The sequence below is a fragment of the Microcaecilia unicolor genome, chromosome 4, assembly GCF_901765095.1.
Source record: "Microcaecilia unicolor chromosome 4, aMicUni1.1, whole genome shotgun sequence".
Taxonomy (NCBI): Eukaryota; Metazoa; Chordata; class Amphibia; order Gymnophiona; family Siphonopidae; genus Microcaecilia; species Microcaecilia unicolor.
This window is the reverse complement of record NC_044034.1, coordinates 310580031-310606032: the sequence shown is the minus strand read 5'-3', so window position 1 is coordinate 310606032 and position 26002 is coordinate 310580031. Positions and strand designations below refer to the sequence as shown.

The following is a 26002-nucleotide window of genomic DNA, read 5'->3' as shown; positions in this document are numbered from 1 at the left end:
CTCTGTGGCAAAAGTCCTCCTTATGCAAGCACTTTGTTTTAATTGGAAAAGGATACTAAAACTTCTGTCTGTAATTTCTAGATGCCAAAGATTAATCCGCAAGTCATCTGCAGACAGATATGTTTCATAGTCACTATTGACAGAGATGGAGTTGATGTGGTACGTGTGGGCATTGGCAAATATTCTCCGTGGACTGGCTTCCACCATGAGATCCATGGGCCTGAATACTGGCACCTGAAGAAGTAACACAGCCACAAAGCCATTAAATACATACTTTGTGCAAACATACCAGCATGAGTCTGATCCTGTCAAATTTCAGAAGCTAAGCATGGTTAGACTGCATTCTGTGTTCTGGAAAGGAGCTTCATTAGTCTCACAAAGGCTATGGTTCATTTTTCTCAACTAATGTATTTGTTTCTTTTCATGTAGCTCTTTCTTCTTACTTCATTTGTTTCCAGTTCAATATAACAAAGTACCCTGAGCCTTCACTCTGAATGAGGTTTATGCCCTCCTATTTTTAATCTCCATATACAGACCATCCATCACAGCAACTATCTTCAGCTAGAATCTGTAGAACATGGCTCCTATGGAGCCCAGTAAGTATGGCTGTTGAACAACAGTTTGACATCCTTCCCCAGATAGCCAAGAACTCTGCCCCTGCAGCATCCTCCAGTACCACTGGTTTCAAACAGCAGAAGCTGTGCTTGGAATCCCCTCAGCTCCCTTGCATGGTGGCGTGCAGGACAAACATAGTAACATAGTAGATGATGGCAGAAAAAGACCTGCACGGTCCATCCAGTCTGCCCAACAAGATAAACTCATACGTGCTACTTTTTGTGTATACCTTACCTTGATTTGTATCTGTCATTTTCAGGGCACAGACCGTATAAGTCTGCCCAGCACTATCCCCGCCTCCCACCACCGGCTCTGCCACCCAATCTCAGCTAAGCTTCTGAGGATCCATTCCCTCGGAACAGGATTCCTTTATGTTTATCCCATGCATGTTTGAATTTCATTACCGTTTTTCTCTCCATCACCTCCTGTGGGAGAGCATTCCAAGCATCCACTACTCTCTCCGTGAAAAAATAGGTGCTCCTCATCCTGATGCAGGTCTCCCCAAACCCCCTCCTGACAGCACACCCAAAAGCACAATCACCCCTCTCAGAACATCTGGCCCTTCCCAGCAAACACACCTCTCATCCTGGAGGCCCCCACATGTGAGTACGAGGCCAACATGTGGAAGCCTTCACTAGTGCCTGCACTCCAGGGCTCACTGCCCCCAAAATTGATGTTAGGCTGCAAGCCCCCTTCCCCTCACCAACTGACCCAGTCCCTGTCCTTACCGGGGGTTCCTGGTTGCCCAGTGGAGCAGGAGCAATGCCCACCCGCTCCCACCTCCTGGCCGCCTGGTCCCAAAAGGGCCACTGAGACCTCTAGTGGCAATATTGCACTATTTCAAAAGCAAAAGCAGTAAAGAGCAGTATTTTAAAAAGGACATGCAGAGGGGAATTCCAATGTCTAAGTCAGGATATATGGAATTCACACAATATTTTATAAGGGACTCTGCCAAACGTAAAAGCCTAATGCTAATAACACACGTACTTACAGAAAACTAGAATGAAGGTTCACATCTATGCTGTAGCCTGGTGTTATGGGCAGAGATGTAAAAATAAAGGGGATGGGGTAGGAAAATGATTCCCCCCCCCCCCCCCAAGGACATAAACCCCGATTTTGGTTAGATAAATGAAAATTTTGATGCATACATATTTAAAACTGATCCTAAATGTCAAAATACTCAGTATATAATCAGAAATATAGCTGCAGAAGAATGCAATATTTTTGAATATTCCTAAAAGTTCTCTGTTTCAGCAGAGGTACTGAAACAATGATCAGGCCATACCTTTACTACTGCTGCCATCATGAAACTGAGCTCCATTTTCCTACTTCTCTCAGATCTAAATCACACAAAAGAGGGAATCTATGCTTCACCTCAATATACCAGTCCCGCATCTCACAGAATGGAATGCTAATTCTTTGAAGGAGTAAACAAACATGTGGACAAAGGGGAGCCGGTTAAAATTGTGTATCTGGATTTTCAAAAGGTGTTTGACAAGGTACCTCATGAAAGGCTACAGAGGAAATTGGAGGGTCATGGAAAAGTCCTATTGTGGATTAAAAGCTGGTTGAAGAATAGGAAACAGAGAGTGGGGTTAAATGGGCAGTATTCACAATGGAGAAGGGTAGTTAGTGGGGTTCCTCAGGGGTCCGTGCTAGGACCGCTGCTTTTTATTATATTTATAAATGATTTAGAGATGGGAGTAACTAGCGAGGTAATTAAATTTGCTGATGACACAAAGTTATTCAAAGTCGTTAACTCGCGACAGGATTGTGAAAAATTACAGAAGGACCTTACGAGACTGGGAGACTGGGCGGCTAAATGGCAGATGACGTTTAATGTGAGCAAGTGCAAGGTGATGCATGTGGGAAAAAAGAACCCGAATTATAACTACGTCATGCAAGGTTCCACGTTAGGAGTTACGGACCAAGAAAGGTATCTGGGTGTCATCGTCGATAATACACTGAAACCTTCTGCTCAGTGTGCTGCTGCGGCTTGGAAAGCAAATAGAATGTTGGGTATTAGGAAAGGTATGGAAAACAGGTGTGAGGATGTTATAATGCCGTTATATAGCTCCATGGTGCGACCGCACCTTGAGTATTGTGTTCAATTCTGGTCGCCGCACCTCAAGAAAGATATAATGGAATTGGAAAAGGTGCAGCGAAGGGCGATGAAAATGATAGCGGGGATGGGACGACTTCCCTATGAAGAAAGACTAAGAAGGCTAGGGCTTTTCAGCTTGGAGAAAAGACGGCTGAGGAGAGACATGATAGAGGTATATAAAATAATGAGTGGAGTGGAACAGGTGGATGTGAAGCGTCTGTTCACGCTTTCCAAAAATACTAGGACTAGGGGGCATGCGATGAAACTACAGTGTAGTAAATTTAAAACAAATCGGAGAAAAGTTTTCTTCACCCAATGAGTAATTAAACTCTGGAATTCATTGCCGGAGAACGTGGTGAAGGCGGTTAGCTTGGCAGAGTTTAAAAGGGGGTTAGACGGTTTCGTTAAGGACAAGTTCATAAACCGCTACTAAATGGACTTGGGAAAAACCCACAATTCCGGAAATAACATGTACAGAATGTTTGTACGTTTGGGAACCTTGCCAGGTGCTCTTGGCCTGGATTGGCCGCTGTCGTGGACAGGATGCTGGGCTCGATGGACCCTTGGTCTTTTCCCAGTGTGGCATTACTTATGTACTTATAAATAATTTTGACTGAAACATATCACTTCTCCTAAGTAGTACAGCAAGTTCTCCAGGAAGTCTTTCACAAAGCAATCCTATAATTTCAAATAAAAAAATGTTTTCCCATATGGTGAATACCAATGCTACTCCAACACCAACACTCACTGCACCCATTCAATTCTGGGCTATAAACAAACTCCATCTAACTAGTGCTACTGCAGCCTATCATAACAGGTGGACAAAGCCCTAGTTTCGGTTCACCCTTTAGTCTAAAGGTTCATGAGGGGACTAAATATATCACCACCTCACATTACTGCACGCACAAATGTGGGATCTTACATTAGTCCCTCACCAACTCACACAAAAGCCCTCTTGAGCTCATGCAAACAGCTCCTCAAAAATATGTCTCGTGGAAGACTTTCTTCTTGTAGCCATAACATCAGCATGATATGTTAGCAAGTTACAGGTTATTAATAGACTTCATGCCTCACACACAATTCTGCCAAAATAAAGTAATTCTAACATATCCTAAGTTTCTATCTAAGGCATTTTCAATGTTTCATAGAAACCAGTCATACTGTCTTCCTTTTACCAAAACCCCAAAACGACCAAGAGAGGGAGTAACATATCTTATACTGAACTTACTCTCTCAAAATATGCATACAACGTGAGAAAATTTCCCAGCACTTTGTTTTGTATGATCCAAATAGACCAGGGAACCCAGTGACAAAAACTCTCACTCTATTGATATGAGTGTATCTCTTTCTTATCAATTAGCAGGAGTTAATTTATCAAATAAGGTCCAAGCCCACCATCTCTGAAAAACAACGACCACTATAGCAAACTAACACATAGACCAATACACAATGTCTATCACACCTTCATCTGTCATATCAGAATACTGTGTTTTTGGTCTGAAAATACTTCACAGTATCCTGCAAAAAAAAACAAGAAACGAGGGCAGACCCAGAAATAAAGCATCAGAACACTCCAGCATGAAATATGCTAGATCGATGTATGCACTATTTGTCAAGATCACCTAGTTTACTGTTTGTGAATTTACTAATGGGATTGGCTTAATTTACAACTTCAGGTTGGTTATTTTCCAGTATCAAAGTCTGAGATAGTGCTTACTTCTATCTTGAAAAATCCAAAGGGAGATGTGTGGGAATCATCTAAATAAAGACCAGAGGCGTTAATTCTTCTACTGGTCAAACTGATGTAGGGTTGGGTCACGGAAAATTGGTTAATTATTTAGAGAAATTTCAAATATTGCACGAGTTGCAATCTGGTTTTCAAAAGGGTTTTAATATAGAAACCGTCCTTGTCACATTACTCACTACAGCCCAGATGATGTTAAGTTTAGGATAAACTTCCCTTATAGTGCAGTTTGATTTAAGTACAACCTTTGATTTGGTGGATCATACTCTTTTGTTATATTTATTGGACTTTTTACCTCGGGTCCTGTTTTGTATTGGATCAGAGGTTTTCTAGATAGAGCATATAGGGTAAAAATGCATGAGGAAATCTCGGAGTCCTGGAGAGCTACTTGTGGGGCACCTCAAGGATCAATAATATTTCACTATCCTACCTATTATGCAACGTGTTTGAGGGACACACTGGTAGATAACACAAGAAAAAAGAAAAAAGTGGAGAAAAAAAGACCTCAGGTCATTCAGCTACTCCTCGTTCTTAAAGGACAAGCCTTTTGTATAATGAGGAAGCCTTATCAGTCATAGGTCTTAAAAATAAAACTCCACATACTAAATTTCTCATAAACTTTACCATGAATCCCAACAAGCAGATGCATAGGAGACACAATTTTCATATATATTAAAGCTTGGCAAGAGTACTTATCTCTATATATGAATTCTTGAAAAGTCCAGCCTTAACCAATGTGCTCTTGACATTCAAAAAGTCCCGACAGGGAAACCCTGTTTCGCTAAATAATATAGCTGCTTCAGGGGAATCTTTCAAAATAACAGCAATTCCAAGCCTTTAAAATATCTCCGTCTCCAAATCTCACTGGAACAGAAAATGGCGGACAGCTTCTATTTACCCACTGAATGTTTATATACTCAGCGTCTGACGTCATATCGCACTTATCCAATCAAATGGATCAATGATCAAAGAAACGCTTTCCACTCAATTGCAACATTCGATTATAGATCCTACTGATTCCGGATAATTACAGTACCTCAACAAGGATCCCCATTATCCCATACGCTGTTTAATATCTTGATGCAACCATTAGCAAAAGGTTTATATGTAGATATTACTATGGTATTGTCTTTTACTATTGGCAACACAGGACACAAATCTGTGATTGTTTAGATTTAGTCGATTCTTGGGTTTCTGCATATAAATTGAAGCTTAAAAGAGAGTAAGTTTTTATGGTCCACCGTTCTCTGAGAGATATGATGTTACAAATGAATAATTTTCAGATGAAACTGGAGGTTGCTTCCAGAATTCTGGGAGATGAGATGGATAGTCAGCTATCTTTAGGTATCTCGGCTTAAACGGTGGTAAGAGATTCTTTTCTGCTACTAAAGAAATTAAGAACTATATGGAAAATTTTTAATCTGTCTTTTTAGATTGTTGGTTCAGGTTTTGATACTTTCAAAACTGGACTATTGCAACTCTATATTGGTTGCACAAAGTTGCTGAAGTCTAAATTAAAACAAGTACATAATGCAGTGGGAAGAACTATTTTTGCAGCGGACAAATATGATACATTACTCCCTTGTTATTCCGTCATTAATTTGTGGTAACTCAGCTTTTTGGAAATTATTGTATAACCTGGTTTAAACATTGTAATTCCTGATGTTTGTTCAATCTTTTCTGTTGTTATCTGCAGCAAACTTTGTGGTGTTTTGTGGTTTATAAGACTGTAATAGTAATAATAATAAAATGCTGATGACAGGATACTGTGGAGGGGCATAATCGAACAGCGCCGGCCGTAAAAAGCAGTCCCGAACCATATTATCGAAAAAGATGGCCGGCCATCTTTTGTTTCGATAATACGGTTGGGGCCGGCCAAATGTCAAAGATGGCCGAGTTTGAGCTGGCTGGCACCAGTTTTCGCCCATAATGGAAACTAATGCCGGTGATCTCAAACCCAGCCATATCCAAGGCATTTGGTCGTGAGAGGAGCCAGCATTTGTAGTGCACTGGTCCCCCTCACATGCCAGGACACCAACCGGGCAACCCTAGGGGGCACTTCTAAAAATTAAAAAAAAAAAAAAATTAAAATAGCTCCCAAGTGCATAGCTCCCTTACCTTGGGTGCAGAGCCCCCCATATCCCCCCCCCAAAACCCACTCCCCACAACTCTACACCATTACCATAGCCCTTATGGGTGAAGGGGGGCACCTACATGTGTGTACAGTGGGTTTTGGGGGGGGGGGGGGGTTGAAGGACTCCCATTTACCACCACAAGTATAACAGGTGGGGGGAGGGGATGGGCCTGGGTCCACCTGCCTGAAGTGCACTGCACCCACTAAAAACTGCTCCAGGGACCTGCATACTGCTGTCAGGGAGCTGGGTATGACATTTGAGGCTGACAAAAAAGGTTCTTTTTGGTTTTTTTTGGGTGGGAGGGGGTTGGTGACCTCTGGGGGAGTAAGGGGAGGTGATCCCCGATTCGCTCCGGTGGTCATCTGGTCAGTTGGGGCACTTTTTTGAGACTTGGTCCTAAAAAAAAAAAAAAAATGGACCAAGTGAAGCCGGCGAAATGCTCCTCAGAGCCGGCCTTCTTTTTTCCATTATCAGCTGAAGCCGGCCATGTCTTACAACGCCTCTGTCCCGTCTCCCATACCCTTCCGAAACACCCCCTTTAACTTTGGCCAGCTCTGCAACGGAAAGCAGTTGGAGCCGGCCAAAATCGGCTTTCCATTATACTGATTTGGCTGGCTTCAGGAGATGGCCGGCCATCTCCCGATTTGTGTCGGAAGATGGCCGGCCATCTCCCGATTTGTGTCGGAAGATGGCTGGCCATCTCTTTAGAAAATAAGTTGAATAGTCTCCCACAAAAAGACAGTTTCCTTATTTACTTATTTGATTCTAGAAAAACTTGTGATATAACTACTATTAGACACTATATAAAAAAAAAAAAAACAAGCTATGCACAATAAGTCTTTCTAATAGTTGTAACTTCAGCATTTCAAATGAAACTGTTCTGTTCAGCATCTTACAATTCAATAAAGTTTAAATTCTCTTGCAGATTGTAGCATGAAGACTATATTTTAACTCTTGCACATCAAGCAGCTTTGTCCTCCACAGAACACACAGGCTGCAAAAGCAGTCCATACAGTGCAGGGGATCTCAATCTAGTCCTTCAGACACATCAAGCCAGTCAGGTTTTCAGGCTATCCACCACAAGTATGCATGAGATAGAGTTGAATACAATGAAGGCAGTGCATACAAATTTCTCTCATGAATATTCATTTTGAAAATCCAGGAAATTGACTGTCTGGGTGTGTCCTGAGGACTGGGTTGAGAACCAATACAAATGTATAAGGCACACTAGGCAATTCTTCAGCCTTGAATCCTCTCTACACGTAATATATCACTGCTTCTTGGAGCAACTGGGCCAGGAAACAAGAGGGGGAGATATTTTAAATCTATTCCTTAGTGGAATGCAGGACTAGGTATAAGAGGTAATGGTGTTGGGTCCGCTGGGAAACAGTGATCATAACATTATCAAATCTGACTTAATAAATGGAGTTCAGTCACTAAGGAATTTTACTGTAGCAGCATTTAACTTTCAAAAGGGTTAACTATGATAAAATGAGGAAAATGGTTTAAAAAAAAAAAAAGCTGAAAGGTTCAGCTGCATAGCTTAGGACTTTAAATTGGGTATGAATGTTGTTTAAAAACACCATTTTGGAAGCCCAGACCAAATGTTTTCCACGTACTAAGAAAGAGCAAATGAGCAAAGTGGGGAGGGGGGGTGGAGTCAAAACGGCAGTGGTGCTATAGCATGCTGACAGCGTCTGCTCTTACCTTTGGATTGTATTACTGCTCATGACTCCTAAATAGTACAGCAAGATCCAGGTTTACTTGTCTACTGATTTTGGGCAGCAGAGCTCTCAATCTAAGATTGAGCAGTTTGCTCAGCCAATTCCCTCTGTAAAGCTAGGCTAGTCTTCTGCTGCAGCTTCCGCCTGTGGAGAGGCAGTGCTGCTTGGAGGGGGAGGTTTCTCCAACCTGACTGTTCACTCCTCTCCACTGAGTTCTCTATGGGTCTTTGCCAAGTGTGATTTGCTGAGGCAGGAGGCAGCTCAGAGTCCTGAAACATCGAGGAATTTGGCAACGGAGGTGGTAAGAAACCTTGCCAACATGGGAGAAGTTTGTGTTGGAACTTCACTATGGTTAATAGGTGGAAGCAACTTTACGGATCCAAGAAAGTCTGTTGCTCAAGGGGAGAGAAAGCACAGGAAACCTCAGGGACTCCAGGTAGTTTTCCAGCTATGCCTGGGCCCAAAGTTTCTCTGCAGTTTATCTGGCGAATGCTGGTTAAGATGGACACCAGTTTGACTAAATGTTCATCTGACATTTCTGCCTTAGTAGCTAATGTTTTAAACTTGTCTCGAAAGCAAGAAAGTACATCTCAAGGTTTTCAACAGAGATTGACTTAGATAGAAAGGAAGATTGAGGAAAATAAGTCTGCTGTGACAGCCCTAATTAAACATAAGACGTTTATACACAAGAAATTGGAAAATGTGAAAATTATTTGAGACATTTGAACTTAAAGAGTCTTTGTTGGTCAAGATCCTGTAACAATATGGAAAAACTATTTGGTGGAAGTACTGAGTTTGAGTGATTCTTCTATACCCCCCTTTAATAAAGTTTACTTCCTCCCTGAGAAAGAAATCAGGAGCTCAAAGAGCTGATATCCAAGCATTGGATATATCTGCTATATTAGAAATTTCAGCAGAAATAGTACAAAAGCTAACTACTCTATTAGTGAGTTTTGATTTGAGTTCTGCTTTTGAGGCTTTACTTCAGGAAATACACAAGTACATAAGTATTGCCATACTGGGACAGACCATCAAGCCTAGAATCCTGTTTCCAACAGTAGCCAATCCAGGTCACAAGTACCTGGCAAGATCCCAAAAAAGTACAATACCTTTTATGCTGCTTATCCTAGAAATAAGTAGTGCATTTTCCTCAAGTCCATTTTAATAATGGTCTATGGACTTTTCCATTAGGAAGCCATCAAAACCTTTTTCAAACCCCGCTAAGCTAACTGCTTTTACTACATTCTCTGGCAACGATTGAGTGAAGAAAAGTTTTCTCCTTTTTGTTTTAAATTTACTACTTTGTAGTTTCACTGCATGCCCCTAGTCCTAGTATTTTTGGAAAGAGTATTCGCATCTAACCGTTCCACTTCACTCATTATTTTATAGACCTCTATCATATCTCCCCTCAGCCGTCTTTTCCCGAAGCTGAAGAGCCCTAGCTGCTTTAGCCTTTCCTCATAGGAAAGTCGTCCCATCCCTTTTATCATTTCCGTCGCCCTTCTCTGTACATTTTCTAATTCCACTATATCTTTTTTAAAATGTGGTGACCAGAATTGAACAAAATATTTGAGGCGAGGTCACACCATGGAGCGATACAAAGGTATTATAACATCCTCATTTTTGTTTTACATTCCTTTCCTAATAACACCTAACATTCTATTTGCTTTCTTAGCCACCACCGAACACTGAGTAAGATATATTTAAATTTACAGAAGTAAAATATTAATTTATGAGAAAACTCTCTCAAATTACTTTGGGCCTAGGCCATTTTCACCAGCCACTTATCTACAAATCTCATCCAGCTTTTTAAAAATAGTCAAATACAGAATCACAACTTAGAGAACAAGAATTCAATTTCTTCATATTAAGGCTCTATTTCGTGCAAATAGGAAACAACATTTTCTAATTTACAATAATGCAATTCATCTAAATCAAAAATACTAAAGGATAACTAGCGACAGATTTCACAAATGCCTGGCAACCACTTATTTTTACATTCTCCTCTATCCTTCCAAATGCTTAAGAAAATGATGTCAGGCAATGAGACACACCCAGCATGCAAGACATAGATGCAAGTTCTTCAATACTATGAGCAAGAACAAGAAATCAACTATATGAGTCTGGTAAAATTTGCATATTACACTACTCGTACAAGCTTTCCGACATATATTCCAACCAACATGGTCAAGAAGCAGAGTACACTAGTAATGATGTATACCATATTCTAATTTTCCTTATAATCTAGTTTGGTATCTTGTTATTCCATTATAGTATATACTACCTACAGAATTACAGCTGTAGAACCACTCAGGTCAAAAGGAATCGTACAGAATTACAGCTGTAGAACCACTCAGGTCAAAAGGAATCCTTCCGTCACTTCCATCAATCAAGCACATTTTTTCCCTATCTTGAACAGAATCCTAGGAAGAATAATCCTCACATGCATTTGTACTCACAATTACATTTTTGGGACAGAGAGTTTGGATCGATCCAGATGTGTCACGTCACCCATAAAAGAAGGAAGTTGTTTATAGCCATGTGTCAAGAAGTTAATTCCCTTGGTGAAACTTTTTTCTTTGATACTCTTGTAAATTCATGGTTAAATACCTTAATGCGTAATATATATTCTCTGCCCCAGAACAATTACATTCTTTTTCAGATATTAAGAAGGTGACTGAACAATCCAGAGTGCAGATGCTGTAGTGAGTCAAGGATGATAAGAAAGCTGTTACTGTTAAGTCACTTCTTTAAAACTGGGTTTGATTCCCACTGCAGCTCCTTGTGAATCTGGGCAATTCACTTAACCCTCAACTGTCCCAAGAACAAAATAAGTACCTGTATATAAGATATAAACCGCTTTGATTGTAACCACAGAAAGGCAGTATATATCGTCCCATCCCCTTTACCCATTCCTAATTATTATCTCCAATGTATTCATGTCTCCACCACTCATACTTCTTTATCTGGGGAATAAAAAAGAAAGAAGAGCAAACGAAAGCCAGCATGGTTGAAGGGAAAAGTGAAAGAGGTTATTAGAGCCAAAAAGGAGTGGCCTAGTGGTTAGGGTGGTGGACTTTGGTCCTGGGGAACTGAGTTCGATTCCCACTTCAGGCACAGGCAGCTCCTTGTGACTCTGGGCAAGTCACTTAACCCTCCATTGCCCCATGTAAGCTGCACTGAGCCTGCCATGAGTGGGAAAGCACGGGGTACAAATGTAACAAAAAAAAAAAAAAAAAAAATCTTACAGAATATGGAAAAAAGATCCAAATGAAGAAAAGAAGAAGCAAAATAAGCACTGGCAAGCTAGATGGAAAGCATTGATAAAGGTGGTCAAAAGAAAGAGAAATTCCCCTTGGAAGCAAAAAAAAAAACAAGAAACCCTCATAGAAATAACTTTCAGGTTTATCAGAAGCAGAAAGTCTGTGAATGAATTTGTAGGACCGTTAGATCATCAAGGAGTAAAAGGGGCACGTAGGGTGGACAGGGCCACAGCAGAATTAATTTGGTACCTCAGTCCTTACTAAAGAAGATATGAAAGGTGGTTTTCAAGGGTAATGATGCAGAGGAACTGGAAGAATCTTGATGAACCTGTAAGATGTACTGAGCCCCCCAAAAAAGAGTAATTATACACCCCAGGGTTCTGAAAATTCAAATATGAAATTGCAGATCTCCTGTTAGTGATCTGTAACCTGTCATTAAAATCGTCTATAGTACCTGAAGATCGGAGGGTGGTCAATGTAACACCTATTTATATAAAGGGATATGGAAAATTATACACCGGTAAGCCTGACTTCAGTGAAAACCAGGGGTGGGCAATGATTAAAAATTTTAATCATGCTTAATCATGGCATGCATTGTGGCACATGCTTTTCAATTCTTTTGAACAAATGCTCAGCATGGCTGATTATCTGCAAAAGATGGCTTGGAATTAGTAAATTCCCACTGCATGGAAGTTTTTTAAACCTGCTGAATATAATGAAAAGTTGCATACATACACTTCCTTCCCACAGCACATTGCTTCCCCTCCTTCTGTACATACACCCAAAATGTCTCCCTTTCCACTGCTAAACCTGTTACTTCTGACACAGACACCAATTTCTCTCCTCTCCTGCTGCCCCCCCCCCCCAAGCACACAGGTCCACCATCTATTCCCCCCCCCCCCCCCCCCCCACACAAACATTCATTTTAACATTTATCTGGCTCTATCTGACTCTTAATAGGGTCTCTAGCAGTGATTCCCACATGCCACTTGCAATTGACGCCGATGCCTTCCCTCTGCTACGTTATGTCAAGGTGAAATAGGATAGGCAGGGGAGAGAAAGCCATGCTGGACAACAGAGGGGAGTTAAAAGTTTAATCAGTATTAAAAAAATGCAATCCTAGTTATAATTTTAAAAAAATAGTTGAATTAATAGTGCACTAAATGCCCACCCCTAGTGAAAACTATTATAAAGAATAACATTACTGAACAAATAATCAAACATGGTTTAATGGGACAGTGTCACATGGATTCAACCAAGGGAAATCTTGCCTCACCAATTTGCATAATTTCTTTGAAGGCATGAATAAACATGCAGATAAAGATGAGCCAGTTGATGTAGTGCATCTAGATGTTCAAAAAGCATTTGACAAAGTCCCTGAGAGACTCCTGAGAAAATTAAAAACCCATGGGATAGGAGGCAATGTTCTGTTGTGGATTAGGAACTGGTTGATGAATAGAAAACAGAGGGCATAGTCAAATGGCCAATTCTCTCAGTGGAGGAGGGAGAATAGTGTAGTGCCCCAGGGCATCTATACTGGGACCAGTGTTATTTAACATTAAATTAATGATCTGGAATTGGGAACGACAAGTGAAGTGATTAAATTTGCAGACACAAAACTATTCAAAGTTGTTAAAACACATGCGGATTATGAAAAATTGCAGAAAGACGGAAAACTGAGCATCTAAATGGCAGATGAGATTTAATGTGGACAAGTGCAAAGTGACACACACTGGGAAGAATAATCCAAATCATAGTTATCTGATGCTATTCCACCCTAGGAGTCAGAACTAAGAAAAAAAAAATCTAGGTGTCATCATAGACAATATGCTGAAATCTTCTGCCCAGTGTGTGGCCGCCAAAAAAGCAAACAAAATGCTAGGAATTATTAAGAGAGAGATAGAAAATAAGACAAAGAATATTATAATGCCTCTGTATTTATCCATGGTACGACCACACCTTGAGTATTGTGTGCAATTCTGGTCACCGTATCTGAAAAAGATATAGCTGAAGAAAAGGTTCAAAGAAGGGCGACCAAAATGATTAAGGGGATGGAACTCCCCTCATATGAGGAAAGGAGTAAGAGGTTTGGACTCTTCAGCTTAGAAAAGAGACAGCTGAAGGGGGATATGATAGCGTTTTATAAAACACTGAGTACTGTAGAATGGGTAAACGTAAAAAGATTTTTTTACTCTTTCAAAAAGACTAAGGGATGCTCAAGTTACATGGTACTACTTTTAAAACAGATCAAAGAAGGAAGGATGACACCAGAGAGGTAGAGATGGCTAACAAGGGAAGAAAGATCACAGAATGAGGAACGAGATGCTGAACGAAAAAAAATCAAGACAGACCTCAATTGTGAGAAACGTATTGCCTGAAAAATAATTTTTCACATCCTAGGACCCACTGAAGTGAACTGCTCGCTGCACTAGCTACGTTCTTTCATCTGGTGAGAGGCAGGTGGGGTGAGGATCAAGCAAAATTTGTTTTGTTATGCCACATTGCTAGTGAATTAACACACTGTGTTCTGATTAACTGAAACCAAACTGTAAACTGTTTCTTTATACTTTTTCTTAAATTTATCCAGTACATTATAAAAGACTGGGGGGGAAAAAACCCCGCTGACAGCAAAAACAGGTGCCTTCATGATCTCATGCTACAGACTTGAGCACAGAACACTCCCAAATAGATAAGAATACACCTTGGTTGAAAAATAGGACAACACTCAGTCTCAAATGGAATTATAAGCATAATTTTCCTTTTTAAATTGCCCAAAGAAAACTTATTTGTACCAGCATTTTCAGAAGGCAAAAATGTGCTCAATTTTGAAAATATAGAACTACATTTGTTGTTCCCCTGTTCTAAACTAATACCAGGAGTGGAGGAGTGGCCTAGTGGTTAGGGTGGTGGACTTTGGTCCTGGGGGAACTGAGGAACTGAGTTTGATTCCCACTTCAAGCACAGGCAACTCCTTGTGACTCTGGGCAAGTCACTTAACCCTCCATTGCCCCAGGTACAAATAAGTATCTGTATATAATATGTAAGCCGCATTGAGCCTGCCATGCCGCATTGAGCCTGCCATGAGTGGGAAAGTGCGGGGTACAAATGTAACAAAAAAAAAAAAGAGTGGATAAAAGGCTTCTGAAATCTGCTCTCTTATTTCACAAAGTATGCTTCTTGTTTCAAGGAGACTCCTCCTTCCTCCCCAACACTTCCCTTGTCTTTAAAACAGACAGCAAAGTTACTCTCACCTGTAGCAGATGATCTCCAAGGACAGCAAGCCAAGTATTCTTACGTGTGGGTGATGTCATCTGACGGAGCATGGTAAATATGCTGCCTAGCAAGTATTGCTTTAAGAAAGCTATAGCAGCACTCTTCCCACATGATGCACACGTGCGGGTCCATCAGTCAAATGACATAGCTGAAGATGACAACTCTTTGGGGAGGTGGGAGGGTATGTAAGAATACTTGGCCTGCTGCTCTCTGACAACACCTGCTAAAGGTGTGTAATTTCACTTTCTCAAAGGACAAGCAGGCCAGATGTATTCTCACATGTAGGAATCCCTAGCTACCAGACTCACCAAAAACAATAATGCTAGGACAATAGGGACTCAAAACATCGAGGCCTTGAAGTTAATTAACCTGAAACTATATGCAAACTGGTTGGGAAGGTGCAACCTGGAACACAACAAAACTGGGTGGAGTTGGATTCTAGACACCAAACAATTCTGCAGGACTGTCTGAACGAACCGGCTGTCATCTCAGGTACCCTACTCAAGGCAGTAGTGTGATGTGAATGTCTGGACTGAAGACCACATCGCAGCCTTGCAAAATTTCCTCAATGGAAGCTGATCTCAAGCGGACTACCTACGTAGCCATGGCTCTGACATTATGAGCAGTGACATGACCCCCAAGTCTCAGCCCAGCCTGGGCATAAGCAAATATGCAATCTGCTAGCCAACTGGAAACTGTGTGTTTGCCGATGGCTACTCCTTATCCTGTTTGGATCAAAAGAAACAAAAAGCTGGGTGGACTGCCTATTCTGCTCCAGAGAGATAGCTCCAGTAGGTTGATGTGATATCCACCTCCTGAGCAGATCATGCCCCTTGGGTGTGAAGCCCATGCACATGAGCTCCCCATCTGAGGTTGGATGCATCAGTTGTCAACACCTTCTGAGGTGGCTGAATTTTGGTCCACCAGGGTAGGGACTGAACTAGCTCTGGAGAACACAGATAACATCCACTAGGTTCCCTGTGGCCTGGGACCACTGGGAAGCCAGGGTCCATTGGGGTCCACATCAAACGGAGGTGTACCACGGGAGTGGTATGCACTGTGGAGGACATTTGGCCCAGCAATCTCAGCATCTGCCAAGCTATGACCTGCTTGCTTCTGCAGACCTGCAAATTGAGTGCAACTATGGCATCCGCCTTCACCTGTGGCAGGAAAGCCCAAGTTTCTATTGTATCTAGCAGGGCTCCTATGTACTCCAATTGCTGTACTGGGTGCAGGTAGGAGTTGGGGTGGTTTATAACAAACCCTAGTAGTTCCAACACCTGAGTAGTTCTCTGCATGGATTCCTAAGATGTACTCTTGACCAGCCAATTGTCCAGGTAGGGAAGTGCAGTCTGTGTAGTGATGCTGCTACTACGGCTGGTAACTCGGTAAAGAGCCTAGGAGCTGATGCGAGTCAAAAGACAGAATGCAATACTGGTAGTGGTGCTTCCCTACTCAAAATCGGAGGTACTCCCTGTGACTGGGAAGCATCGAAATGTGGGTATAGGCATTAAGTTCAGACAACATAGCCAATCTTTTTCCTGAATCACGGCAAGAAGGGTGTCCAGGGAAATCATCCTGAACTTCTCTTTGACTACGGATTTGTTCAGGGCCCTCAGGTTTAGATGGGATGAAATATCCTCACCACCCCCATCTTTTTGGCACAAGTACCACCTGGAATAGAATCTTTTTCCTTCTTCCCCTGGTGGAAATTTCCTCTGCAAGTACCTGCATGTGCTGAGAACTGATGAATGATACTATCGGTGGGCAATTTGGTGGTTTCCAACACCAACATTGTCAGACTATTTGAAGAACCCAGCAGTTGGAGGTTACAAGGGACTACCTTTGATGGAAAAAAAATCCAGACTATCCCCTACTGGTAGGCCATCTGGGATGGTTTCTTGGACTGCGGCTATGCTCTCCTGGAGTTAGTCAAAAACTTGTCCCTTGTTTTGACTGGGGAGCTGGCTGGAATTTTTGGGTCCACGGTTGATGAGGTCAGAACCGCTGGGATTGGGTCTGCTGGGTAAAGTGGGAAGGTGGTGGAAACCTATACCTTTGAGAACCTTCTAGTTGAGGAGAATGCAGCTGGAGGCTACTGAAAGACCGGATAGTATGAACATGTATTTTCTTTCAATGAGGTCAGTGACCTCTTCCACCTTATCACCAAAAAGGTTGTCACCTTTACAAGGTATGTCCGCTGATCTCTCTTGAGCTGCTAGTTCCAGGTCAGAGACACAATGCCATGAGAGTCTACGAATCCCCACACTCATGGTAGAGAGCTTGGACACGATATCAAAAAAGTGTTATGGGTGCCCCTGGCAAGCTATGTTCTGCACTTCTGCTGCTTCTTGGACAACTGGTGAGGCTCTGTGGCTTCCACAAGATTAAGTGTAGTGTGTGCCAGAGACTTCAAGTAAATACCCATAGAGAGCTGGCAGGTCTGGATGCAGGCAATGAGCATGAACGCCTGATAAAGTTTCCTCTCAAACGAATCCAGAGTCCAGGCCTCTCTAACCGGGGCAGCCAAGGCACGAATACTGGAACTTCTGGCTCATTTGAGGGCAGATTCAACCACCAAGAAGTGGTGAGGCAATCGCATCCTTTTATATCTGGGAGCCTTTTGGATACAATATTGCAAATCCACCTTCTTTAGCATGACCTGCACTGAGGGGGGGGGGGGGGAATTCCCAGTTCTTCATCACTGCATCCTTCAGGATAGGGTATAATGGAACTGTGACCCACCTTCCTTGGCAGGAGATTCGTAATCCAAGACTATAAGCATCTCAGCCCTGGGCTCCTCCTCTGTCTCCAACTTAAATGGGATGGTAGAAGTCATCTCCTTAACAAATGTTGAGGTCAAAGCTGACGTCAATGCTCAGCAAGGTGCCACCGTCAAAGACCACTCCACAGGCAGAGTCTGAGCTTCAGAAAGGAGCAGAGGCTGATCTGCAGCTGAAGCAAGCACCCTCGATGCCTGAATGGAATGCAGCTGGAACATCTGCACTAACTCCTCCTTGAGCATGGTCCGATACAATTTATCAAAGGCAGGCATCAGAAAAGGCTGCGGAGCAGGTTCAGACAGCCTAGGGAAGAGTTGGTGTCAAACTGAAAGCGGGAACCTGGCTGCCTGGAGACTGGTGCACCGGCACATCCACTAAAGAGGGGGAGAAGTCCGCTCAGTGCCAATGCTTTTCGGGTACCGGCGACACCAATACCCCAGCACTCTTGGCACTGCGCTTTGAAGAGGAGGCCTGCTTCTTAGGCTTCCCTTGGTTGAAGAGAATGACTTCGAACCCATACACGCCCTTGGTGTTGGATCCGATGCTGACTGGTCTTGGGTCCTGTCAAGGGAGGTGGAAACCTCCTCAATGCTGGTGCATTTCCAGTGGTTGATGCAATCTGGGCAGCTATCGAGGTCGATGCTTCCTGTGCTGATGTCAGTGCACCTTTTGAAGCCACTGGAGGGGGTCTTCTTAGACATCAAGAAAAGAATTGCGGCCAAATTAAACTCCTCAATTTTGAGAGTAAAAAGGGGCTACACTCAAATTGAGGCTGGTGCTTGTGCCTAAGCGAGCCTAAACAGCTGTGAGAAAAAGAAAAGAAAACTTGAAGGGCCGAAAATAACTAAGATTTAACAAGGAAAGGTACTGAAAATTAAATGTAGAGAAAAATAAGCAAAAAGGCGTAAAACCCACGTCAAGGCACTCAAAAACTCGAGGAAAAAATGTGCTGAGGGGAGACTGCAAAGATGCATCTTCCTAGTTCTGCAGAAAAGAAGAGACTAATGGACCTGTACTTGCAATGGGATGGGACGCTGCTAGAAGTTTCTTAAAAGCAATATGTGTGATGTCATATGGGTGATATCATCCAACAGAGCAACCAGGCACTGTTGGATGACATCACCCACATATGAGAATAGATCTGGCCTGCTTGTCCTTGGAGGAAGTATTTGTAAGAAAACAGCCATATAAAAGTTGTGGGGCCAACTCTAGATCAATGTCCTGCTAACAAACTGAAAACAAATCCACCAGTGACTTGCAAAACATTTTTAAAATTGTAAACACGGTTCCATTGTGGGCCCTTTCCACTAGTAGGCAGGCAAGAAGATATCATGGAAAAGGAAGTGAGACATGCTTTAGAATGCCACCAGGTAAAAAGATTTGTGTCTCTTCTACACCCTGTTCCCAGAAATCTTTCTTGGAAAGATATCCATGTGCTCACCCGAAGTGTTGTAACAGTAGTAGGGTCCCTATACCTTCCATCTTCCTCCTTTAAGTTATAGCCTTCTGGTCTCTTGTCCCTTTCACTGATTTTCCACAATTTTATTGTTTTATCTGAAATATACAAAAGTTTCCAGTACTGTTCACATTGCTTTGTGGCAGTAGGCATAGGAAAGACAAGCTATACAAGAGAAACAACAAATCTGCATCTCTAGTTAGTGTGATGACAAGGATGTCTCTTCATGGCTTCAATGCATGACTTCCAGCACATGGCTAAAATACATTCAAGCCAGAGCAGGATTAGAACACAGGCAAACTAGGCATGTGACTAGGGTACAAATGTTTAGGAGGAACCTCTCAGGTGTGCAAAGTAGGAGGATCACCAGACACCACTGCCTGCAGAAACCTGTCTGTTCTCTCCTCTGTTTTTTTTCTCCAGTGGGCATGAGGAGTTGGGGGAGCAGCATTTATTACCTACTGCTTCCTCTGTCAATTTTCTTCTACAATCAGAACTATGTGGGGAGTTTGAAAATGGATTTGTTATGATGGAGGGCCCAAATATGCTTGTTTGCCTATGGTCTACCAAACAGTTAATCCTGCCCTGCTTCAAGGTACTTTAAACATAATCCTATGAATAAAGTTATAGGAATTGCACATGTACGTAATCATCTATTGCTAGGAATGGACAAACATATGCAGATAAACTGTATTTTTTGTAATGTTTATGCCTACAGCACTTCACAAGATATTACACATAATCATGTCCCATCTCAAAAAGCTTGCAATCCAAGTCTGAGCAGGGAAGGTGAATGATAGTAACTTAGGTAAAATCTAATCAAGTTCACTTACTAACAGAAGCATTACATCCTGATTGTTCACATTTAATTACTCTAGGACCAATAGTCTTCCCCACACATTTAATAATCCCATTTCCTAAAAGTGATACATTACACTGAGTTTTGGCATGAAGCAGCTCACTTGGATTTCAGCGCTTTGTTCTTTCCTGGTTTTCTTCTTACCTCGCCCATCGTACGTTTACTGTATACTCTGGTGGATCCTCCACCAGTTCTATCCCACTATCAGTTGGCGTACATCTGGGATCTGTCCTGGGACCTCTTCTTTTCTCCATCTATACTTCTTCCCTTGGTACTCTGATCTCATCCCATGGTTTTCAGTATCATCTTTATGCTGATGACTCCCAGATATACCTCTCCACACCAGAAATTTCAGCTGGAATCCAGGCCAAAGTTATCAGCCTGCCTCTGTCTGACATTGCTGCCTAGATGTCTCACTGCCATCTGAAACTAAACATGAGCAAGACTGAGCTTCTTATCTTTCCCCCTAAACCAACTGATCCTCTTCCCCCATTCTCTACCTCTGTGAATAACACGCTCATCCTCCCTGTCTCATCAGCTCGTAACCTTGGGGTCATCTTCGACTCCTTTCTCTCCTTCTCTGCACATATTCAACAGACTGCTAAAAGCTGTCCTCTCTTTCTCACCAAAATTCATCCTTTCCTTTCTGAGCACACTAGCAGAACCCTTATAAACACTCTTATCACCTCTCGCTTAGACTATTGCAACTTGCATCTCACAGGTCTCCCACTTAGCCATCTCTCTCCCCTTCAATCTGTTCAAAATTCTGCTACACGACATATTCTGCCAGTGTCGCTATGCTCATATCAGCTCTCTTCTCAAGTCACTTTATTGACTCCCTATCTGTTCCGCAAACAGGTCAAACTCCTCATATTGATGAATTCGTTCTGCAGCTCCTCAATACCTCTCCACTCTTATCTCTCCCTACAATCCTCCCCAGGAACTCCGTTCAATGGGTAAATCTCTCTTATCTGCACCCTTCTCCTCCACTGCTAACTCCAGACTCCGTTCCTTTTATCTTGCTGCACCATATGCCTGAACAGACTTCCTGAGCCAGTATGTCAAGCTCCATTTCTGGCTGCCTTCAAATCTAGGCTAAAAGCCCACTTTTATTATGCTGCTTTTAACGTCTAACTCTTACTCACTTGTTCTATATCCATGTTTTATCATTCCCATCTTAGTAATTCCCTTATCCCTTATTTGTCCTGTTTGTCTGTCTTAATTAGATTGTAAGCTCTGTCGAGCAGGGACTCTCTCTTCATGTTCCAGTGTACAGTGCTGCATACATCTAGAAGTAGTAGTAGTAAGCAGCTTGCTCTGCATTATGAACTTTACTCACTCTATAGAAATCAAGCTGTACAAAAGAAATTTACTTTACATAGCATGGAGTACGTTCTTTGCAGTAAACTCGCCTTGTGCAGTCAGGAATTAGGAACTGAATTAGAGCACTTTAGTTTTGCACAAGAACATCATAAGCAGTGAATATGAATATTGTATATAGTAGAACAGGGTTGGATGCTGGCAAACTGAGTTATAAATTCAAATAGAATAAAGGAAATACGTAAAGCTTGTGCATTAAAAAATGCATTTGATTGACATTAGTTGTAATTTACTCACAGTTGGTGGTCAGGCACAAGTTCTGATCCATCATTCTTTATGCATGAGAACTAAAACTTTTATTCTAAACCCCACCCCATTTCTAGTTTTGTTTTGCCATGCTTTAAAATACATAAATTGTTTTCCTGTAGACGGCATGATCAACTGAAAAATAAAATTAGAACCTCAAGAATCATTTATTTATCATGGAGTGCGTATATAGAAAGTATGTCCTTATTTCATTTATAATTTTCATGGTAGGCTTATGTGGTGTGTGCATATCATCCTATGTGCCACATACAGGAGCGAAGATAAAATCAAGTCCTTTTTCTTTTTTAATTGTTAAGGACAAATTTTACCCCAACATATGCATGCGCTTGTATTTCCGTGACTGTGCGAATGCCCTTACATTAGCTCTATAAAATGAATCATGGAGTATAAGCACCTCTGGATCATTATCCAATAACATTGGCAGATCAGACAGAAATGCCATTTAAAAAAGAGACGTATAAGAAAATAGGGGCATTCTTGATACTCACCTAAAACAATACAAATAGATTTTACTTCAAAATCAGAGGGTAGCTAGGAAAAGAGAAAAATGACAGCAGATAGACCACATAGACTATTCAGTCCACCCACCTATACTATTCCTTCCTCTCCCTTAGAGATCTGTGCCTGTCCTATGCTTTCTTGAATTCAGTTACAATCTTCGTCTCCACCACCACCGGAAGGTTGTTCCATGCATCCACCACCCTTTCAGTAACATCACTCAAGTCTATCCCCTTTCATCTCCAACCTCCTGCCTTTCTTCCAAAGCATACTGTATATATTGAAATAATTAAGTCTGACTCCATATGCTTTATGAAGAAGACCAGGGACAATTTTAGTATGTCACCCTCTGGACCGATTCCATACGGTTTACATCTTTTTGAAGGTGAAAAATACACAGTACTCTAAATGAGGTCTGAGACTTGTACAGAGAGACCATCACCTCCTTTTTCCTGCTGGTCATTTCTCTCCCTATGCACCCAAACATCCTTCTGGCACTTGCCATCACCTTTTCTACCTCTTTATCCACCTCAAGATCATCAGATACAATCACTTCCAAGTCCTGCTCTTCTTTCATGAACAAATGTATTTCACCCCCTATACAGTATCACTCCCTTGCAGCCCTTTTAGCATTTTGTCTACCAAAAAAACAAATACCCTAAACCTGGAGGAAGAAAACCGTAAAAAGATTTAAGATTTTATAAATAGCATAAACAGGAGCTCTGTTAGCAATTCACAATCAAAACAACTTACCATTTGTAGATAACAAAAACTGAGCAGCATTTTTCTGGGGTAACCATCTAATTTTATTAATTTTTTCTTCAATTTCTAAACTTTTCAAGTAGTCAAACTCTGGTTCATGGCTCTGAAAGGTGCTGTAAACGTTATACTCTCCTCTGCTGTGAGAATGGATTTTGTTCTGAAAGTAAACAAAAAAAAAAAGACAACAAATTTAGGCTTACTTATTAGGATTTATTTGCCACCTTTGTGAAGAAATGCACCCCAGGTGGCATACAGCAAGAATAACCTGGCCATACACAATACATGTCTATAGCAGTTAAAAAAACCCATTCAAATAAACAGTACATACTATAACATAGTATGCTACTTCCAATATCAATACTACAGATTAAAACATCTTTAACAGACAGCACAGAGGGTAAGAGGAAGTTGGACATAAACAAGTAAGACAGTCACGCCTATCAGACCCCTGTTGCTCTAACAAGGGAAAAAACTGCAAAACGTTGCAGAAGTCAGAATTGAGAGGTGCAGGTCAGTGCATCTCAAGTTTCAAAAGTATTTTAGAACAGCATCTGCAGACATACAGCCTGTTCTAAAATACTGGAGAAATGGCCACTTGCGCTGGGTGTGCAGCATAAACATTCATATTAGCGAAATAAATGTAGAAAATAGCAATGTGTTGAAAGCTGGCATATTACATATATGTCACACAATGGCAACCCAAAGAGGTATGTGCTGACTCATACCCATTTATCTTTGCAACTTTGGAAACATAACCATATATTATCCTAACGCAGAGGCGTTCCTAGGTCGGCTGCTACCCGGGGCGGATCGCCGACGCGCACCCCCCCCCCCCGGGGGTGCAGCACGACAGCCCCCCCCCCCGACGCATCAACAACCCCCCCCCCCCCCCCCGCAGCATCAACACCCCCCTCCCCCGACGCATCAGCATACCTGGCATCAACATACGCTGCTGGAGGGGTGTTGGGAGCAGCCGCACGGCTGTCGGCTCCGCTGGCTTCCTCTGCCCCGGAACAGGAAGTAACTTGTTCCGGGGCAGAGGGAGCAGGGAACCAGAGGAGCAGACAGGCGCGCGGCTGCTCTCTGCACCCCTCCAGCAGCCTGCACCCGGGGCGGACCGCCCCCACCGCCCTTGATACGCCACTGTCCTAACGTTGTCAGTCACATATATGTTTCTCTTGCCAGTTTGGTATTTGGAGAAGTGGGGGGGGGGGGGGGGGGAGGAAGAGAGAAAACCACTGGGGGATTAAGGGGCCAACATCTTCCTCCAGTTGAGTCCTGCTCAATAGTCCTCCTCAATAGCAGCTGTTTATCAAATCCCAAACACACTTGCTAGCAGATGTAATTTCTGATGCCAATTTTTTAGGACACAGATGATTTGTCCCCTTCTGAAATGGGGAATGCATGTGAAAGTTACCTGGATCCACTTGGGTTTCAGACATGCATATCCTGAATTTGTAAAATGGGGACTTAAGACGTTTATGCAAGATAAACATTTAAGTACCAGTTTATGCAAGTCTCAATTGTGAACAGGACTTGTAAAATAAAAGCCTGAGTCATAAAACTACTACTACTACTTATTTCTATAGCGCTACTAGACGTACGCAGCGCTGTACACTTGAACATGAAGAGACAGTCCCTGCTCGACAGAGCTTACAATCTAATTAGGACAGACAAACAGGACAAACAAGAGATAAGGGAATATTAAAGTGAGGATGATAAATAAGGGTGCTGAACAAGTGAATAAGGGTTAGGAGTTAAAAGCAGCATCAAAAAGGTGGGCTTTTAGCTTAGATTTGAAGATGGCCAGGGATGGAGCTTGACGTACCGGCTCAGGAAATCTATCGCAGGCATATGGTGCAGCAAGATAAAAGGAACGGAGTCTGGAGTTAGCGGTGGAGGAGAAGGGTGCAGATAAGAGAGATTTACCCAGTGAACGGAGTTCCCAGGGAGGAATGTAGGGAGAGATGAGAGTGGAGAGGTACTGAGGAGCTGCAGAGTGAATGCACTTATAAGTCAATAAGAGGAGTTTGAACTGTATGCGGAAACGGATAGGAAGCCAGTGAAGTGACTTGAGGAGAGGACTAATATAAGCATAACGACACTGGCGGAATATTAGTCGTGCAGCAGAATTTTGAACAGATTGAAGAGGAGAGAGATGGCTAAGTGGGAGACCTGTGAGAAGCAAGTTGCAACAGTCTAAGCGAGAGGTGATAAGAGTGTGGATGAGGGTTCTGGTAGTGTGCTCAGAAAGGAAAGGGCAAGTTTTGGTGATATTATAGAGAAAGAAACGACAGATTTTAGCAGTCTGCTGAATATGTGCAGAGAAGGAGAGGGAGGACTCGAAGACGACCCCAAGGTTACGAGCTGATGAGACAGGAAGGATGAGAGTGTTATCCACAGAAATAGAGAATGGGGGAAGAGGCGAGGTTGGTTTAGGGGGAAAGATAAGAAGCTCAGTCTTGCTCATGTTTAGTTTCAGATGGCACTAAGACATTCAGGCAGCAATGTCAGACAGGCAGGCTGATACTTTGGCCTGGATTTCGGCTGAGATTTCTGGTGTGGAGAAGTAGATCTGGGAGTACACCAACTGACAGTGGGATAGAAGTAGAGGAGGATCCACTAGAGTATACACTAAAGGTACGCTGGGAGAGATAAGAAGAAAACCAGGAATGAACAGAGCCCTGAAATCCAGGTGAGGACGGAGTTATCAAAGAGCAGGCTGTGATCAACAGTGTCAAAAGCAGCAGATAGATCAAGAAGGATGAGGATAGAAGAGAGACCTTTGGATCTGGCCAGGAACAGATCATTGGAGACTTTAGCAAGCGCTGTTTCAGTTGAATGAAGGGGGCGAAAGCAAGATTGAAGTGGATCAAGAATAGCTCGAGATGAAAGAAAGTCAAGGCAACGGCGGTGAACAGCACGTTGAAGTATCTTGGATAGGAAAGGGAGGAGGGAGATGGGGCGATAGTTGGAAGGACAGGTAGGGTCCAATGAAGGTTTTTTTTAAGGAGTGGTGCGACTACGACATGTTTGAAGGCATGAGGAACGGTCGCAGTGGAAAGTGAAAGATTGAGGATATGACAGATAAAAGGGTTGACAGTAGAAGAGATAGATAGTGTTAAGTAGATGGGTGGGA

The 26002-nt window shown here is 42.3% G+C and overlaps 1 protein-coding gene across 2 annotated transcripts in view; it reads right to left on the bottom strand.

Moving 5' to 3' along the window:
- Positions 1–26002, bottom strand: part of PPP2R2A (protein phosphatase 2 regulatory subunit Balpha) — a 185925-nt gene that overhangs the window by 55685 nt on the left and 104238 nt on the right. For both annotated transcript variants that reach the window (XM_030201832.1, XM_030201833.1), the window contains 3 exons: positions 22855–23020; positions 19083–19195; positions 57–234 (listed from right to left, as the gene is read on the bottom strand). In XM_030201832.1, the coding sequence (XP_030057692.1) occupies positions 57–234; positions 19083–19195; positions 22855–23020 (457 nt within the window). The remainder of the gene's footprint in view (positions 1–56; positions 235–19082; positions 19196–22854; positions 23021–26002) is intronic.